The sequence below is a fragment of the Panthera pardus genome, unplaced genomic scaffold (assembly GCF_024362965.1).
Source record: "Panthera pardus isolate Hobbes unplaced genomic scaffold, ASM2436296v1 HiC_scaffold_5, whole genome shotgun sequence".
Lineage (NCBI taxonomy): Eukaryota > Metazoa > Chordata > Mammalia > Carnivora > Felidae > Panthera > Panthera pardus.
This window is the reverse complement of record NW_026526980.1, coordinates 3,942,421-3,963,009: the sequence shown is the minus strand read 5'-3', so window position 1 is coordinate 3,963,009 and position 20,589 is coordinate 3,942,421. Positions and strand designations below refer to the sequence as shown.

Genomic DNA, 20,589 nt, shown 5'->3' with positions numbered 1-20,589 from the left:
GCCACGTTTCTCATTTGTGTCTCCGTCCCGGCCCCGGGCAGGCTGCGCGTCCCGCCTCTGCGGTTCGCCTGTTCCGGTCGCGTCGCGCACATGGCGTCACGCGTTTTGCGTCTGGCTTCCTGTGCCGAGGAGAGGGAGCGAGAGGGGCTTGGAAGTGAGGTGTGGACTGGGGAGGGGAGCGAGATGCCCTGTGCTCACGAGAGCCCTGAGCAGTGTGGACGTCGGATCTGTTCCCTGGGTGTGGAGGGGCGGGGCCACCGTTCTGTCCGAACCTGTTGGAGTCCCGAGCTCTGGACAGCAAGTGGCAGGAGTGGAGACACTGAGGGATACGAGCCCAGCCTCCCCCGAAGTTGTGCATTTGTTTCCCGCGTTCAGATTGTCAGAGCTCGGGCAAGAGAGGATTCCTGAGATCCGCCTCCGGCTCCTTCGGCTTACGCCCGCGTTCGCGCCACACGCAGGCGGCCACACGTCCCCGGCTCCATCCGCGCCCCTAACTCAGCCGCTGCTTCTCTCACTCCTTCCTTCACTCTGTCATTCATTCATTCATGCCTCCGCTTACTCATACCTTCCGCTAACGCGCTCCACCAGATACGCGGAGCCGGGCTGGGTGCTGTTGCTGCGGAGATGAATTAGCATGAATCTAGTTGCGTGGAGACAGATTCTTAAATAGACACTCGGAATACCTGCTGACGACGAGATCGACGGTAGAGGCCTGGACAGCGTGTTCCGCGAGCGCCGTGGGGGTGGAGGGGGGGAGAGGACAAAAGAGGAGGCGGCCGCTCCACGTGCGGTGGGTGAGCTGGCTCGTTTGTCTGCACTCCGTGGTTCACGGGGCTCTTGCCTGTCGCCGAGTCCTGGGTACCCAGCACCCCTCCAGGTAACCAGAGTCCCACTAGGTCCATTTTACAGATGAAAACGTGGAGGTGCGGAGAGACTCGGCGACTGGCTCCAGCCTGCAGCCGGGCCAGAGAGCAGGAGAGAGGGTGGCTGTGCCCCGTGCAGTCCTTTGTCGCACGGCACACGGGCACGGACACCATCTGGGTGGCGGCCACCACTCCCCTGGTTCCTGGGTGGCTCCAGCTCTCTCCCGGGAGTGGGGACGGTTCACCCTGGGGAAGCCCCTCTTCCTTGCCTTCCCCACAGTACATTCTGACTCACGGGCCCCCACCGCCCCAAAGCCCTTTGTCAGGTGAGATACAGGGACTGACAGGCTGTGACACGTGGCTGTCTCAGCCGGGGAGGCTGGATGGAAAGAACCCTGTAGCACCACTCCTCCAAGCTCGGTCCATGGACCGGCATCTTCATTGCCACCGTGTGCTGAATCTGAATCTGCATCTGCCGTGGAGCAAGATCCCCCAGGGATTCCTGGGCTCGTTAAAATAAGTAAGGACCTCTCGATAAGCCTCAACTTCCTCACCTGTAAAATGGGAACCGAAACACTTCTCCCGAAAGGTCACTTTGCAGATTAAACGGCTGCAAAGCTCTCTGCTTAGCTGGCGAGCCATCCTGGTTTGCCCAGCCCTGCGGGGCTTGGGGGTGCTAGGCTCTCAGCGTGAGCCCCGGACGACTTGTCCACCTGCTGTCAGCTCGGTGCCCGGCACACAGTCAGAGCGGCTGCGGAGTTGTGTGTCCTTACTGGGACATTTAGGAAACACGTGGGGAGGAGCCACAGGAGGGCTCTTCGCGTTTGCATTAATGCTGCGCTGGCGGGTGGTAGTGTTGTGGGTTTCCTTGTCGCCAGCCCGGTTGATTCTTTCGCGAGGACAACAACCCCCGTAATCCGAGCTCTTATGAATCAAGCTCTTGATGTGCGAGAGCCACACATGCATTATCTCAATCACAAGCTCCTTCAAGTAGGGAACAAATTCCCTTCACTTCACGAACGAGAAAATGGAGCCTCGCAGGTACCCCATATCTTGCCCAGGCCTCTGACGTCAGTAAGAGGAAGGGGCCAAGGCTGAGCCCTCTGTGCCTTCCGTCGCACCAACAGACAGACCCCCAAAGGGAGAGGTAATTACCTGCCGAGGTTCAGCTTTCAGAGCTCTTCGTAGACATTTGTTAGAGAACCAGGGGCATTTTGAAGACATTTGTACTCTAATGTTTACAGCCGGGGCCCGCCCCTCACAAGGGTTATGGGAAAGCCTGAAATTCTCCTTTTTCCACAAACAAAGCTGCCCCCTTCAGTCCGGCAGTGGCCCTCTGAGTGTGACAGCCAGAGACGAAAGCTTAACAAACAGGACCTGTTTGTGTTTTCTCCTTGCTGCAACAGCATAACGACAAGCGATTATTGTTGGTGGCAACTTGTCCTGTCTTTGGTCTGGGTCATGGCAGCGGTGGCTGTCAGAGTCCCCGAGCGGGAGCCAGTCTCGGTGACATATTAAAGGAAAAACAGAAACAAAGGAAGGATGAAGGGCTCATGCAGGGAGGAGGGAGCCGTGTGGGGAGAGGCAGCTGATCCTGGGGAAAAAGTGCAGGTCAGAGATAGGAAGGGTGACAAGCGGAAGGACAGCGTAGTTTTGTAATCCAAGCTCAGAATGAACGCCGTTACTCTCCGCCTTTTTTCCTAGCCAACGTGGTCAGGAATCATTGTTTGCCAGTGACAGAAAAGCTCATTCAAACGGGCTTAAGCAAAATGAGGTGATTAATTGGGACATGCAGTGACAACGAGGGTGCGATGGCTTCAGGTATGACCGGAACAAGATGCTCACCAAGCGTATCAGGACTTGGTAACTCTGTCTTTCCGCTTCGCCTTTGGTGCTCAAGATGGTGCATGGTGGCCAATGGCTGCCAGAAATCCTGGCTGAGCATCCTTCCAGGTTCAAGTTTAACAATAAGAGAAACTGTCTTTGCCCAGTCACTTTTTCCAGAAATCCCAAGAGTCACTCTGATTGGACCTGTTAGGACACATTCCTGCCCCTGAACTGATGGCTGACACTGTGGGGTTTGGATGAGCCAGTGGGTTTGGCTGACGGCTGTCTGTGGAAATTCACTATTACCAGGAAGGGAAGAGAGGGGATGCTTGGTGGTTGGAATAACAGGTGCCGGTCACATGTCTCAGAGAGGGTTGTGCTTCTCTAAGAAAACAAACCTGAAAGAAATGGCTTCTGATGCATAGAGCAAGGCCGGTAGCTCAGTCACGGTTGGGACTGGGAAAAAAAGAAAAAAAGATGCCCCATACTTGGGTTTATCGGCAGCTCAGAGACCTGACTCAGTGCTCATTGGTCTCTGGTCAGGTAGAATCTCCCTGTAGCTTTCTACGTGAGAGTGGCTGGACCCAGCCTTAGACAATCCATCATCACGAATGACCCGGTTTAGGAGCCTTGAGTCAGACACTCACCCGCAGGTTGACAGAGCACCAGGTGAAGCCAGTTTGGGCTTTTGGTGTGTCCTTGCACAGAAATAAGAGCCTCGGTCTCAGCAGGTGTCTCTTCTTGGCCAGGCTGCTAACGATCTAGAAAGCAGGGCTGGGTCCCAGAGCAGCAATCATCGTGTGGTTCTGAAGCACGTAGAGGGCGTTGGGCTGCCCCCAACTAGTTGCAGTGGGACTCAAGGAATGCATCTCCCCATGTGTTTGTGTATTCTCTGTGTATTCTCTCCTCGGGCATCGCATCACTTGCTAGAGGAGGAGCCTGGGTCTGGATGACGGACTGGGACTGGCTCTGGAATGCCCAGGCAGACATGGGAGTTCTAGGCACACCATTGGACGTTAGGGTACCAGTTGACTCAACAGTAGATCGTTATGTGCAAACAGTTCTGTGCCTCACTGACCATCCATGTAGGCTCCTCTCTTGGCACAGATCAGAATTACAAAGGAAAGAATTGGGCTGCCTCACATGAAACCCCCACACCCCCAGGTCGTCTCCCAGCTTCCCTGCCAGAAGATACTCCTTGGTGCATTTAGTAGATGAATTGTTTGGAGTGAGACTGACCTGGGAATTAAATCAGACCCCTTACCATGATCTTCGGGACACGTGCTGTGTGATATGGTCTCTGCCTTCTGCCCTCATTCATCTCTCACCTTTCTCTCTCTCTGCCTCGCTCATTAAACTATAGCTGTTTTGATCTTCCTTCTGTTCCCTGAACTTGCCAAACCCTTTCCTACCACATGCCGCTCCTTCTTCTCAGATGGCTTTCCTTACCCCGCCCTGGCCCTCAGCTTTGCCTGGCTGACTCCTGCTTCACATTCTTTTGATCGGCTCCAGCGCGGCGGACCGGCAGATCTAAAGTGGTGTTCCTCTCCACTCCTGAACTGTTACATCATCTGAGTTCCTTGAAGTTATTCTGTGTGTCGATGTCATTCTTTCTCTTCTGTCTGTTCCCTTGAGAATGCAAACTTCGTAAAAGCAGGGACCTTCACTTTTGGTAGCCTCTTTCCCTAGATTCCCTCGCCTGGAACAACGCCTGGCACGTAGCTGGAGTTTGTTAAATCTGTTGAATGGATGAAAAGCAATCAATAGATGAATGTTTCTGGAGCAGTGGGTTGCTCAAATACATAAAGCACTAGTCTCTCTCTTTCTACCCACGGGCAGCCTTGCAGATGCAGAATGATGCTTCCAGTTTTTTCCCCAAAGTAGCGTCCCAGTGCCCTGAGGGTGTTAAGAGGGACTCAGAAGGACATTGTGCCCTGCCCTTAAAAATTCTAGTGTGAGGAGCCGGGCGAGATGCGTGCCTCCCAGTAACTAGGCAACCACCCACCAGTCAGGGCTGAGGAGTGACGTGTAAAGGCAGAGATGCTGGAAATTCACAAGTGGGAGTGCTAAGGACTCCATGATGGACGTGGGAGTCGTGGCTTGGTGGTCAAGGCCGGCATCTTCACCACAGTCATGGCCAACTCAGCCTGACCAAGCCCTTCCTATATGCCAAGGGCTTTATGTACATCACCTCACAAAATATGTGCAGCAGCCCTTCGGGGTGGTGACCGTTACCGTCATTTTCCATTTCTTGGATGGGGAAACAGAGGCTTGGGTGAAGGAACTTTCTCGCATCAAGAAGCTGTTCCTGGGGCACCTGGGTGGCTCAGTCGGTTGAGCGTCCGACTTCAGCTCAGGTCACGATCTCGCGGTCCGTGAGTTCGAGCCCCGCGTCGGGCTCTGTGCTGATGGCTCAGAGCCTGGAGCCTGCTTCCAATTCTGTGTCTCCCTCTCTCTCTGCCCCTCCCCCACTCATGCTCTGGCTCTCTCTGTCTCTCAAAAATGAATAAATGTTAAAAAAAAATTTTTTAAAAAGAAGCTGATCCTGCTCAGGCTGTCCGCAAAGCCCCTGTTCCTCCTACACACCCCCTGTTCCTTGTGGTTTCTCTGTGTAGAAAACGTTTCCCCCTTGAGGGCATCATGACACAGTAAAGATGGCTCTGAATTAGAAGGTGAGAGACCCTGGGTCTGTTCCTGAGATCCCACTGATTTATGTGAAACTTGAAGCAAGTCATTAAGATTTTAAAGCCTGTTTCCTCCCCTAGAAGATAGAGGAAGTGGACTTAGAGGTACCAAGTCTTGCTGAACATAAGCATATTCTGGAGAAAATATGTATTTTAGACAACGATTCTGATCCAGTGGGGGTGGCCCGGAGCCCAGAGATCTGAGGGCCTGAGAAATTCCCCAAGGGAGCATAGCTACAAGGTTGGATACCAGACTGAGATTAATGTCTTCAACCCTGCCTGCACATTACATTCACCCAGGGAATTAAAAAATCCCAGACCCTATCCCAGACCCTATCCCAGACCAAGTCAGTTGGCATCTTTAGGTGTGGGGCTGGTGGGGGTGGGAGAGCACTAGTTTTGAGATGTGGCTCGTGTGCCTGAGAAGCCATAGTTAATTTTATTCAGTTCTTGTAAAGTAAGGCTGAATACTCACCTGCAGCCAGTAGGTGCTATACTGGAAGCCCAGGCTAGGAAGAGGTTGAAGACTTCGTCATTCTAGGAGGGTCCATTCCTTCCTCCATCCCCAACCATAGAGCTCATCTTAGAATTTATCTTATGTGTTCCTCATTTCCTGCAGCCCAGTGTGAGAGCTTAGTGCACAGACTCTGAGTTAAGATTGGAGTGTCTGTCCTGGTCTTCAACCCAGAGCCCAGCAGCCACCCTAGTTGGGAACCCACCAGTCACCAGACACTTGAGATTCAACTTCTCATTTGAAGAGAGAAGGAGAGAACAGAGAACGGTGGTGTTAGGTCATTTTAGAAGAATCATGGTGGATTGGCTTCTGGGAGAAGCAAAATGGGCACAGAATGGAAATGATGAAATGGTGCAATGAGCACAGGTTGCTGATAGAGGAGTTCTGTGTTGGGGGGTGATGGGGCGAATGTGCTTTTGGGAAATGATAGCCAGAGGGAGGAAGATTTCCTTTGGTTTTCCTTCCGAGCACACATTCGTTATCTTCATTAGCTCACTCAGCGATTCGTCTTGTCACGTGCTTGTAGGGTACCTGACCTCACTCGGGGTACTCCGATGGATGCTAAGCCCCAGACCTTGAGTCCAAACTGTGATGGGGCTGTGTGTGTTTTTATTTTATCCTGAAGGTTGTGAGAGCTGCTGAAAAAAATTTAAGCAGGAGGACATCATGCTCCAGTTTGAACTTTATAAAAAGTAACCAGAGCAGCAGTGTGGAAGGTGGGTGGGAGAGGGACAGGACTGGGATAGGGACTCCACACAGGAGGTTCTTGCTGTTGTTTGAGAGCGAACCACCGTGAGACTGGAACATGAGCACGTGTAATAGGGAGAGGAAAAAGAAATAAACCTGTGGGGTGATAAAGAAATAATGGATGCCTCTAGCTTCAGTGGTGGTTACCTGTTGTACTAAATGTGGGAAGAGATCCCTCCTATCCTGAAAGGAAAAAAAATGAGGGATAAAACACAAATCATGAAACAGTTCAATAAGTAGAGGTTGCTTGGAATGAAATTTTGTTTTTGTGAATCCTGAAGCTGATGTGCTCTGGGAAATGGTACCCGGGTATGGTTTCCTCTCTTAGCCCCAGTCTTCTGCACCAACTGATTGCCAGTTGATGTGAGATCATTGGCAATGGTTTTCCATTTCTGGGGCATTTTCTTTTCTAGTTGGATGCCTCAAAAATGATTAAGTGGTGGTTATTTACACCCCCCCCCACACACACACACACTCTTCTGTTTCCTATTCTGCACACCTGAAATCAGGGTGTCCTAGTAGCTAAGCATCCAAATCCTGCATTCAGACTGCCTGGTCTTGAATCCTGGCCCTGCCATGTACCAGCTGTATGAGTTTAGGCAAGTTACTTTCTCTCAACCTGAGTTTTAAAAATCTGTACTACAGGGATAATATTAAGACGTTTTACGACATGCTACGTTGTCCTACATATTGCATATGCCCAGTAAAGGTTAGCTGTGATGTTGGCCATGATGACAGTAATTCAGGTAAGGAGGAGAGGGAGATGGATAGATGATGTGATGATGGATGATGATGGTGGTGATGGTGGATTATGATGATGGTAGATGATGATGATGGTGATGATAGATGGTGGTGGTGGTGATGGAAGAGGAAGAGGAAGAGGAGAATGGCTGATGATGGGATAGAGATCCTCCAGTGGGACAGAGCTTATATGTATGTGAGAGTGCTACTCTTCTGAATCCTCAGGCTTATCACGTCTGGTGCCTTTACAGAAATAAAATATATTTAAAAGCTCAGTCCATACACAGTAAGAGTGGCAGGAAACACATCAAGGCTCACCAGGACAGTCCTCTACCAAGAGAAAGAAAATCCCCAAGGTGTCCCTCTCAATGTTTGCTGGGTCACCTACATCATTATATTTTGTTTGTTTTGGTACCCAAAGGAAAATAAGCTATGGAAATGTGTGCAGCGTTGACAACAGGTGACCAATTCTCTCATGCCTCCTAGGAATGAACTTCCTGCTCATTTATTTCCTCTCCAAATATATATTGAGCCCCTGCTATGTGTCAAACATTGTTCTAGGCTTTGACGATACTAACTTGGATACTATTCATGCTGCCATTGAGATGAGACCAAGGAAAACAAACCATTGGAGTTTATATACTCAGATCACAGAAATTCAGTTTCATTTGGACTGGCATGGGGCAGAAGCAGTGTTTTTTGTTTTGTTTTTTTTTTTTTTTTTGTAACTCTTAGGTGATTTTCCTATGCAGCCAGGAGTGAGAGCCACTGGTGTGTGTAAGAGAACTTTGAATGACATCTTGCAGTAACAAAGCTGTTGTCAGCATGGCGCCATGTGGATTTGAGGGAAGTCACTTAACCTCTCTTCCTGTGTCTTAATGAGAAACGCCATCCGTGAGGGTTATAACCACTTACAATACCTCATCCCTTGGGTCGTTAGAATCGAACAGCCTTTGTGAGTGGGTAACTGAAATGAAAGTTGGTGTTAGACTCCTATTAAACATCATGCCTTGATACCCACGGTAGTCAGGTCTTCCCCTGAGCACTCAGCAAGCTCTGGAACATTCTAGAACATTAGATCAGGAACTCTCATCTACCACACCCCCTGCCTCCCTTGCTCTGTGTTTAAAACAGTTTGTTCTGTCTTCAGCAGAGCAGTGAGCCCGGGGAGAGAACTGCTTTCGCTTCAGAACCAAAGTGGGTGTCTGAAATCTGTTCCTCTCCCCCGGCTGCACACTGCCGAGGAAGCCGGTGCCAGAGGTGGTCAGAGATGGATCTGTAGAATCCGAAAAGGACAGGCTGAGTGATGGCAGGAGGTGGTAGGAGCAGGAGAGACAGCCTCTGCCGTTCAGGTAGGCAGCGGGAAGAACGTTCAGGGCCTTGAAAAAGAGGGCAGCATTTGGCATATCAGATGCCAGGCCCTGGGAGTGTGGCCAAATTCCTCCATCACCTCCTGCCAATCCATAAAAATACCTTTGAAAAATCCAGAGCTAAACGTGAGCCTCTTCAGTGTCTCGCTGTGCAGTTCTATCTGGCAAATAACTTCTCGCTTACATTCCTCCAAAAGGTATAGAGTGCCTTTGGTCCATAATGCGTTCCGGAGTTTCAGATGCCAGTGGAAACCATAGTGGTGTAGGGTGACTGTGGGAGGTCTATGAAGGACATGAGTGATGGTTTCTCTCCAAAGCATGATTCATCACCGTGAGGAAAGACAGTTCCTTCTCTTCATGCAGCCTCCTTGGGCTCAGAATGAGTGGGCTGGTTTGCGGAGGGGAGGGGCAATGTGAAACGAGCATGTCAGTAGATCCGGACATACCAGTTTCTGAAATAGGATCAGGTCCCCTTAGGTCTCTGGCACGGTCCATGTTGTCTAGAGCACTGAGGACGATGGAGAGGAGTCCCCAGCCTATTGGGGGCAGCCATGGATGAGTCTGTCAGCCTGCCAGTTCAGCCCTTTTTCATTCTTCATGGCAGCCCCCAACCCCACCCTGGGACGGTGCTTATTATACCCACTTTATAGGCAAAGAAACTCGATGCAGAAAGTTTCAGAATCTACCCACCGTCACACGGTTGGTTAACGCAGACCTGAGACTTGAATTCAAGTCCAGCAAACCCGGGGGTCCATACTATTTCAGCTATGGAGTTTGACTGTTGTGCATAAAGGGGTGGGCTGGAGGGTCTATACTTAATGTGATGAAGGGTCTAGGGGAGCCATTGATGACCATAGAGGAGACAAGTGGCACGATTAAAGCAGCGTTTAGGAATTTCAATCAGGCAGTCATGAATGCGGTGAATTGTTGGGATGTCCAAGTCCAGAGTGGGAAGTGGGTAGCATAAGCCCCTGATGTGAAATACCAAGAGTCCTGACCCACGGGGAGAATAACAGTGACATCTATTTGTTGAGCACTTGACATGTGATGGCTATTGCGCTGGAAGCTTTTATACAAGGAGGTCATTTAATCCTTGCAGCTCAATGGGGAAGTGCTGTTGTCACCAACAGTGTGGTGCAGGGGTGAAAAGCTTGCACCCAAAGTAGGCAAGCCCGATTCAATGCCTGTATGACCCTGCAGGACTCCCTCTACTTCTGAGTCTTTCTTCGTTTGTATGATGGGCATAATACCATTACCAGTTTAGGAAGGTGGTTGGGGCTAGGATTAAATGAGATACTACATTGAAAGTGTTGAGCCACGTGACTCTCATAGGCTAAGTCCTTCTGGCACGTTAAGTGGTATAATTATTGGCATTGCCACACCCATTATACAGATGTGGAAACTGAGGCTTGGAAAGGTGAAGTGATTTTTCCCAAGGTTACAATTAGAATTGGTGCCTGGACAGCGTGACCCCGGAAGTTAGACTGTTTTCCGTCCTGGGGGTGAAGACGTTAATGGGGATCAGAAGAGGGTAACAGGAGAGATTCAGCTTGGACTAAAGCACCACAGGACCGGGGACCGGGGATGCCACAGGCAAAGGAGCCCGCACGTATCTTTACACAGATGGCTATGCCAGGCGAGCCCCCGGCTAATGGACTGCTGTCCTATAATCTCTCTCTTTCATGAAGTTCACAAGGCAGCCATACCCTCCTCTTTACATGGAGAGCCAGATAAGGCTGCATTTGCTCACAGCGCATGGAGCAGGGGTGCTGGTGCAACCCCAGCACCACCGGCCCCCCATCTAGCAGGTTTGATCTCCATCTCTCCACCAGTACCGGTTATCCCTAGGGAGTGTGTGTGTACATACGGATCGTCTCAGAGATCCTTTTTACTGGGTTTCAGCCATGCTCTTAGCATATGCCCTCCTGAGATCTTTCTCCATTCCTCGTGTGCTCACAGGAAGGTGCTGATCTCACTGCCTTGTGCAGTCATAGTGTAACCCTGCTGACCAGTGTCCTTGGAGCATCTTGGTTCCATGGGAATTATTACATACCCTTTGTAATTAAGTATGGGACTCCCCAGTCCCCTCCCAGGAAACACTTGGCAGTGCTAAGTTTGGTGGCTATAACTGCCTTGGGACTTCGCTTCTGTGTCTTCTTTTGGTTCTTTATGTTGTCGCTGTCTTTGGTATTTAATGAGGTTCCCTGGACAGCTGTTGAGCCTTGTAGGACTTCTCGATTCCTCTTCTGATCAATGAAGGTCACCCTCCACTAATTTCAGACATTGGATGGAGGAGTAGTAGGTTGGTGATGTTGAAAGATTTTAATTTCTGGGCGTGACATTGAAGAGTAAAAAAATGCAAAAGCTCCGACGTGGACTTCTCCCATCTGGCATTATGTTTAAACCAAGGACATTCCTCTTAGACTCCATTCACACCGTCATCTACTCATGCATTCCTTCATCCTCCGTTTACTGATGGGTCATGTGCCAAGTCTTCCACTGGGTGCTGGGGACAGAGAGATGAGGACACAGCAGAATCTCTGCCCTTGAGCCATTCAGTCTTGTCGAAGCCCGATTTAAGACGTTTAATCAATCCACGAACATTGGATTTCTCCAAAAGCTACTGTAGGGAAAAAGATAATTATCCAAAGTCTTTAAATCTGTTACCCACTTTAATTGATTTAATGAGGTAAAATTCATAAAACTGTATTGTTAGAAGGAGCCCAGAGGCATTTATTCCTGTGTTTTTTCTCTCTGCCTTCAGGCCACATTGCACTTGAATTATCCCCCAAACTCATGCATTTTAGAAAAGGGAAGTATTTCGAAGAACTATGTAGCTTTTGGCCCGTTCAGATAAAACTTTCTATTCTGTGGGTACCCAGGGGGAAAACTCTGCAGACTTCTTAAAGGAGTGCCATGCACAGCTACAAGGTATTGTTTGGAAAGACGAATGACATCATCCACTCTTAATACACTCACGCATGCACACACACACACACACACACACACACACACACACACACACACACTGGAACCCCTATATTCATAGTTTTGAGGTTAATGCGTATGGTAACTACAGAATGGAAAATGAAAACATGGCTGCACTATAATAAGGACCCCTTGAGAATCCTTTTAGTTCCCTGGGGTGGGGGATGGGGAGGAATCTATCTCAGCACTTGTCAAATTGTGTTTTGCTGTAACACACAGGCATACCTTCTGTTTAGCTGGCATCTTTGTGCCAGGCCAGCCAGTCAACAGCATGGTTTCAGCATCTGCTATCTGTAGATCTTCAATAATCCCAAGAAAGTCGTGGCTGTGTTTTGGAAAGGGGGCTGGCCTTGGAACCAGAACCTGAGTTGATTTTGAACCTCATTTCCCCCTGCCAGTAACACCACCTTCATAGGATCTTGTGGGGGATTTAACGAGTTAAGAGGCATGAAGATGGTTTGTAAATGACATAACCGTAGGCATCGCCTGCCTTTTCTAAATGGAAATATGTTCTCATGATCAGATCATGACTTGGGGAGATGTTAGGACTATTAAGGGGCCCTTTAACCCAACACAAGTCGCCATGTCACTTTCCAGAGTAAGAGCATCCAGCAGCTCCCTCTTATGCTTGAATAAGGTCTCAGCCTCTGAACATATCCCTGAGGCCACACATGATGGGATTTCTGCCAAGCCTTTTCAGCATCATCTCATCTCCCTCCTACGTCATGAGCCATAATGATTTATCTCCAGCTCTTAGAATAGCCAAGGTGTATCTGCAGGTCTCCGCTGACTCTAATGCCCCCTCATTTCCCCTCTTCTTCACCCGGATACTCCTTCGGCATCTCCTTGTGCCTCTCTCAGCCTCTAGTCCCTGGAAATTGTTCTTCCTCAAATTCCCGCCGGATGTACAAAGGCAGAGACCCTGTCTTTGTCTGTCTTATATATCATTGTTTGCCCAAGTTCTAAAATGGTGTTGCTGCATAGTTAGGTAAGTGTTCAACAGATACTTGCTGATTCACATAGACATCCAGATAGATGTCCACCTAGCATTTATTATACTTTATATCACACAGGAGTCTAGAGTCCACGTGACAGAAATCCTACTCAAAGTGGCTCAGGTGAACTTGGGGACTTGTTGGTTCACACAACCAACAGGTCTAGCGTGAAAGTCTTTAGGCATAGCAGACTCCAGGTGCTCCAAGTATGTCATCAGGACTGTGTCTCTGTGTCCTGATGTTATTTCCCCTGAATTCATTTTCCAGTCCAGAGCCTGGGGCCAGATAGAGTTCATTGTGTTGAAGCCACATGGGCCCAAAGGTGGGGGCGGGGGGCAGGTTGTGGAATGAACTAGAGGAAAATGAGCTGGAACAAATAACAGATGTCCTTCAGGCACCAGACTGTGGGCTCCCAAGTTCAGGGTCTCTCTCCTCTGTGTATTCCCGGCATCTGTTCCCAAGTGTGGCATATAGTAGGTGCTCAGGAATGTTTGGGGATGAATACGTGTGTGATATGTTTTCCCTCCCTTCTAAGAAGGCATTTTTAAAGCCTATAAAGACAGATGGTTATATATAAACCACCTTCTGCCTCATCCTCTGTTTTGCTTTTTCTTTTTCTTTCTTTCTTTCTTTTTTTTTTTTTTTTTAACCTGTTGGCAGGATCCGACGTCAACCTTCTTCCAATTTGGAGCGTCCATCCAGCAACAAGCCACGGTCATGCTGAAGATCATGCAGGATTACGACTGGCATGTCTTCTCCTTGGTGACCACCATCTTCCCTGGCTACAGGGACTTTATCAGCTTCATCAAGACCACAGTGGACAACAGCTTTGTGGGCTGGGACATGCAGAACGTGATCACCCTGGACACTTCCTTCGAGGACGCAAAGACGCAAGTCCAGTTGAAGAAGATCCACTCTTCCGTCATCCTGCTCTACTGTTCCAAAGATGAGGCCGTCCTCATCCTGAGTGAGGCCCGCTCCCTGGGCCTCACTGGATATGATTTCTTCTGGATTGTCCCCAGCTTGGTTTCTGGGAACACGGAGCTCATCCCCAAAGAGTTTCCATCAGGACTCATTTCAGTCTCCTACGACGACTGGGACTACAGCCTGGAGGCGCGAGTGAGGGACGGCCTGGGCATCCTAACCACTGCTGCATATTCCATGTTGGAGAAGTTCTCCTATATTCCTGAGGCCAAGGCCAGCTGCTACGGGCAGACGGAGAAGCCGGAGGCCCCACCACACACCCTGCACCAGTAAGAGGGCCGTCTTTGCTTGTGTCCCAGAATGGGACCAGTGTTTTGTTGTTTGTTTGCTTCTTTGGTTGTTGAAATACTCAGAGCAACACATACGTACTTGCTGCTGGAAATGTGCGCTGACGGTAGGGAGTGCTGTGCGTGCGCTTACGGGACTTGCTTTGTTCCATTGATCTTAGTCTCTCCTCCCCTCACCCCCCGGCTCATCTTTCGTTTTTAAGTTCCATCATGCTTCGTCCTCTGCAACCTTCTGTTTTTACTCGATGCTACACCTTGGAAACCTACATACGAGACCTGTCTCCGTATCCATCTACGTATCTCTCGATCTATCCATTTTCTATCTATAACCGTATCTCCAGCGTGCATGTGTGTGTACATATGCATATATTTTTATATATAGATATATACACATATATGAATATATGTACAAAGATGTATATATATACACACATACATATGTATGAATGTATGCAGATACATATGTGGGTGTCGATATACATACATATGGGTGTGTGTGTGTATTCTTTCAAACCTGTGCACATTACCTCTCTCAATAGAGATATACCATGGTTTGTTTATGCAGTCTCCATAATGATAGAAATTCAGGTTGTTTCTGATTTGTCTTTTTCCATCACAAACTAAACCACAGGGATCACCCTCCCACATGTCTCTGTGCACATGTGTCAGGGTTTCTCCAGGGCTGATTCTCAGAAGTAGAACTCTGGGGTCACAGAGCACACGGATTTAAAAATTGAAGTGTCTGTTGCCAATTTGTCCCACAAAGTAACTCTACCAATTTATATCCACGCAAGCAGTTTGTGAAGTCACCAGGCTTCCCACGTCCCCACCAACATGTCACAGTTTGGGAAAACTGCCCACGCTGGGTGTTCCATCCTCTGTTTGAGTCTGTGTCTGAATTTCTTCCCTTCTTGTGTCCTATTTTGGTAGGTCATTGGAAATCTTGGCAGATACCGCTTTTGAAGCCTCGTTGTATTCCATCACATGGATGTATCCTAATGTATTCAACCACTCCCATCTTGGTGGACGTTTAAGTTCGGTGTTTCTCAGGAGTGTCATTGTTCCTTGTGACCCATCATTATGGCTTGGCTGTTGACATTTAGAATGATCACCCCTGTACCCGTTTTGCATGCTTTTGCCTGACGTCTGGTGATTTAATCCACACTCTTTCTGTATGTAATGCGGGGTGTAGTTCTGTGCTTAAGGGCCTGGACTCCAGGCCTCGATTTATCAGGGTTCACATCTTGTCTGGCCCACTTTCTGTTTGCATCGGATAGCCATTTTACCTTTCCGCGCCTCAGTTGTTCATTGCCAAGTGGTGATGGTAGCATTGCTTCCTAGGGGGTGCTCGTCAAATTTGAGCGTGCATCCGAATCACCAGGAGGGCTTGTTAAACCACAGATTTCGGGGCTCCACACTCAGTCTGTAATTCAATAGCTCCGGGGGCCACGGGAGATGGGGGGACAGAATTTGCAATTGTAGCAGGTTCTTCAGTGCTGATGATATTGCTGGTCTGGGGAGCATGCACTGAGAACCAATGTTCCATGGATTGTCCTGAGTATGAAGTGAGGCGATGCGTGAAAAGTACTGCTTAGTGCCGTGCCTGGCCCCCAGTGATTATTGAATACCTGTCAGAATGACCAGTGACGTTGTTTTCGGTCATTAGAAATGACAGTAGGCAGACTAGGTAGGTTTATTACCAGCAGAGTAACACGTCACTCCAAAGTGACTCTGGGAGTTTTTAGGACCTTGAATCTGCTACAGTGCAGGGATTATCTCTGAGTCCAGAGGTGTGCACGTGTGGAAAGATTATATGTCTTTAAAATTGGTATACACAGGGGCACCTGGGTAGCTCAGTCGGTTAAGCATCCGACTTTGGTTCAGGGCATGATCTCACAGTCTGTGAGTTCGAGCCCCACGTTGGGCTCTGTGCTGACAGCTCAGAGCCTGGAGCCTGCTTCAGATTCTGTGTCTCCCTCTCTCTCTGCCCCTCCCCTGCTCATGCTCTGTCTCTCTCTGTCTCAAAAAAATAAAAACATTAAAAAAATTAAAAAAAAATAAAATTGGTATACACATGGAAAATAAACTCTTGAATTAAGAAATCGTGGTCCTTCAGAATTTCCCCTTCCCCTCTGATTCTCTCTTTAGCCATCCTGTTTCTCCATTACCGCTTTGAGCGTTTTGAAGAATTGCCTAAAGATCAGGAGGGAACTCCGGGAAATGAGTATGAGGCCTGGAAGCCTCTTACAGAGGCAGGATTTCTGCCAGCACAAACACGAGGGCTGGGCTAATGAGTACTCACTTCCCATCAAAAATGCCCTGCAGCTGGAATATTCAGAAATGTATAATTTTGATGAAAACACAACTCAATTTTAGGTCAATTGAAATATAATGTATACAGGAAAAGGAATTGGAGAAGGATAATCGTCAAGACATACAGAGCTCCTTCGAGTGACCATCCTGAATTCTGTTCCTAAAAAAACACCAAAAAAAAAAACACCCCACTGCTGTGAAATGCTGTCATGCTGTTTCTAGGAGTTATGTTTTGAATGCAGCAATTTTTGTAGATGGTGCTTCAGCCCCAGAGTAGTAATGGATCAAGTGTGGTAAGCCGTCATCCACTGCCTGGTGTTTAATGAAACCTCTCTCCTTCCGTGGACCGCTGGCGATGCTCGCCCTGTGTGTGAGGCTGGAATGTGGTGCAAGCAGTGGCTTCTTACTATACTTGCCCGCTGTCACGGTGTTTCTTAAACTCATCCAGGCCAGGGGAGCAGTTTGCCAGGCAAGGGAAGGGCTGGGAGCTGGAGAAAGCCCCCAAATGGCAGTTTTTCAGAAACGCATTAAGGACACCATTCTCTTCTCCTCTATCAGTCATTCCTTCCTTCCAGTGGAACCCATGCTAGCCCCCAAAATACACACAGGAATGAAGACATAACTTCCGTCCTCAAAGAACGTACAGTGTGCTGAAGAAGGAGGTTTGCATTGTGACAGACTCAGGTAACAAGGGCTTTTTTAAAAATATGAGGGAAGAACAAAAAGCTAGTACAGAGTCTGATGAAACACCCACCCCAATATGTCACATTGGTTTCAAATTTTTAAAAGAAATACACATTACCGACCACGTAGCAGTCCTGATATACCTCTCCCGAGTCCCACTTTCTTCCTTTTCTCTCCCTGGGAGGGAAAAACACTGCCATGAACTTGGTGGGAATCCAGATCTGTGTGCATGTTTTTACTTTTAGTACAGATGTCTCTGCAACCTCAGACCCAAGGCACAGTTCTTTCTAATGCACATGAGTGGTGTTTGATATGTTCCAATTTCCTTTACGTCAACCTTGTGGTTCAAGATCCATCTATGAGGACCCGTGTCCTTCTGACATATTCATCTTAGGTGCTGTCTTGCTTTCTGTTGTGCATGTAACTATTGCATTGTTTGTTTAACCATCCCCCTCGGATGGACATTTAGGTTGGTAATGTAAGGGATCCTCAGTGTCTGTAGTCGAGTTGGAATCCCAGGATTCTCCAGTTCAGGGTTCCGCAAAGCATCCAGTCACCAAGTAGGTGTCATTACTCCCACCACATAGTCAGGAGGATGCAAATACCTTGGAAGAAGTTCGGATAAACTCACATGGATGGCTGTCGTGCTACATTGACGTGGGGATCTGGGGTCCCTCTTTGACTGGTTGAGTATGCCATCTTGGAACCAGTTACACATGTCCCCGTGTGGTCTTCAGGGACATGACTTGTAATCTCCTACCCAGAGCTTGCGTTATTAGGACACTGTAACCATGACTTCTTATGACGTGGGACTTGGTAGAAAAGACTGCTTGCTCAGGATGACGTGTTAATGATCTTGCCGCGGACCTGTTTCTGTCCCTGGGATTTCAGGGGGGAAAAAGGTGGGGGAAAGGGGAAAATGTTCTTTATGTTTAATATTCCTGGTTTTACAGAAGGCACTTTGAAAAGAGCAGTCAGCATTTTATAAAGTTCAAAAATAGCTCAGCCATGTTATGTAACCTCCTCCTTGCTACTGCAAAGTTATTAAACATCTGTCCCTTCACCAAGCGCAGAGCACGTCACTGGTAATTCCTGGAGCTGTGAAGGTAGAACATTACCTGTTCTGCTGGTGTGGAACCAAGGCTGTTCTGTCCAGTCCTGTCCCAAGAGTCCGTCCAGGCCTCTGGTGGATAGGGCCCTCTGGGAGGCAATGTGGCATAGGGTGAAAAGTCTGGCACCAAAGCCTGGGTTTGAATCCCAGATTAGAACTCTTCTAGATCGAAGGCTTTGGACAAGTCCCTTAATTCCTCCAAGGCTGCCTCCTGAGACATAACATGGGGACAAGAGAAATATTTGCCTCTTAGCCCAGAGCCTGACATATAGACTGCAATCTATACGTCGTTAGTGTTATAATATAACTTGTAGATACAGAACAGGTAGTGGAACAGATGGGTCTGTATGCCACAGTCCACAGGATTGCCACTGATTCATTCCCCATGGGGCATTTAGTCCCTCTGTATGCTAGACACCAATTATCCCTGGATGGCGAGACAGAGAAAGCCCCCATATAAATATTGGGTCAGGCAGTGTTCAGTGTTGCCATTTGTGACTTGTCTTTGAGGCCTGAGGGGCAGTGGAATATCTCATAGCGGAGGCTCGTCTCACTAGGTTGGAGGTACAGGAGGAAAGGGATGTCCTTCTGGGGAATCATAACACCTAAGGAGAAGTGGATTGGGGTTGAGATGGCTCAATGTTTTGCTGACATTTCCCAAACATCTTTCTGGTAGCTTTGGTTTTTTTTTTTTAATTTTTAATGTTTATTTTATTTTTGGTGGGGGAAGGGGCAGAGTGAGAGAAGGGAACACAGAATCCAAGGCAGGCTCCAGGCTCTGAACTGTTACAACAGAGCCCAATGCGGGGCTTGAACCGTGAGATCATGACCTGAGCCAAAGTCGGACGCTTAACTGACTGAGCCACCCAGGCACCCCAAAAGGTGGATTCTTTTTAGACCTAAACTCTCTTGCTAAAGGCTTACCCTGGGAGGAGCATGGCCAGTGGGAAGAAGGCAGTTCGGTACAGAGAAAAGTCCGTATGGCCAGGTTTGGAATTAACCACGTACTGCTTACCAAGTTTAAGTTACTAACCATGCTAAACCCAGAATTTTTTCTAAAATGCACACACACACGTGTGTGTATGTGTGTGTGTGTGTGTGTGTGTGTGTGTGTGTAGGGGGGTAGTCATCTTATTGTACCAAAATTAAGTGAAAGCATGTATGTTGAAACACAAGCCTGGCTGGTAGGAGGCATTTCAAAAATTACTGTTGTTATTATTATTGTGGTGGTGATTGTCATTATTGTTTCTATAATTATACTTATTAGACTGCAAGCTATTTACAGGCAGGGAAGTGAGAAATAGATCTCTACCTTGCTTTTTAACGACTGAATTATGACTGTACATCTCGTGGCTTCCATTTTAGTTAAGGAAGCAGGATGTGGACAAGTGTCTTGGAGGTCAGAAGTGTTCAAGTAGATCTTTAGCCCAGATGAGTGGGGAAAGAACATCTTCTCCCAGGAGAGTTAATGGATTCCTATTGAAGAGAAGTTATTTGACTTTAATTGACGATATCTGGCTTGAGCACTTACGTGTTTTAAATTAACTTCGTGATTTATCAGGCTTCTGCTTTAAGAAGCAACGACATTGGGGCGTCTCAGTGGCTCAGTCAGTTAAGCATCGGACTCTTGATCTTGGCTCAGGTCATGGTCTCATGGTTCATGAGTTTGAGCCCCACACGAGGCTCTGTACAGATGGTATGGAGCCCGGTTGTCTCTGCTTCGCTCAGCCCCTTCCCAGCTTGTGCTCTCTTTGTCAAAATAAACAAACAAGCAAACAAAAAATTTAAACAAAAAGAAGCAATAATGTTGTAAATTATGACCCTGACAGAAAACGAAATGGAAGGAAGATCTATATGTGTGACCTTAATTCATTTCCAAGTTACTTTGGTACTTTTATCTTTTTAAAAATTTTTAAATGTTTAATTATTTTTGAAAGAGGGAGAGAGAGAGAGAGTAAGGAGGGGCAGAGAGAAAGAAGGAGACACAGAATCTGAAGCAGGCTCCATGCTCTGAGCTGTCAGCACAGAGCCCAACGCGGGGCTCGAATGTACAAACTGCGAGATCATGACCTGAGCCGAAGTTGGACACTTAACCGACTGAGCCACCCAGGCGCCCCTCCTTGATACTTTTTTCAGTCTTCATTTCTAAAATAATCACAGGAAAAGTTCCTGGCTTAATGACCCATAGACTGCACTAAGCTGGGCTGCCTTTTTGTGTTTTTTTTTGTTTGTTTGTTTGTTTTTAAGAAGTCAGAATTAACACTGCTGGTTTCTTTTTTTATTGCCAATAAAAGAGCCTACTCCGTTAAGTCTCTGAGCTTGACCGGAGTTAAAACTTCCCTGGGTGAATGTGATAACTCTTTGCCAATATTTATCTGTGGGATTACTGTATGCTCGACAAACATTTCTGGCAATGGCACCAGGCACCCACGAGACCCAGCCGTCCTGTGGGCTTGTGCTGCAAATCTGACTGGGGTTCTG

General features: G+C 48.1%; 1 protein-coding gene across 1 annotated transcript in view; it reads left to right on the top strand.

The window, feature by feature from the left end:
• GRIN2A (glutamate ionotropic receptor NMDA type subunit 2A) overlaps window positions 1–20,589 on the top strand; it is a 369,843-nt gene that overhangs the window by 207,086 nt on the left and 142,168 nt on the right. The window contains 1 exon segment of the mRNA XM_019468560.2: window positions 13,390–13,982. Coding sequence (XP_019324105.2) covers window positions 13,390–13,982 — 593 coding nt within the window.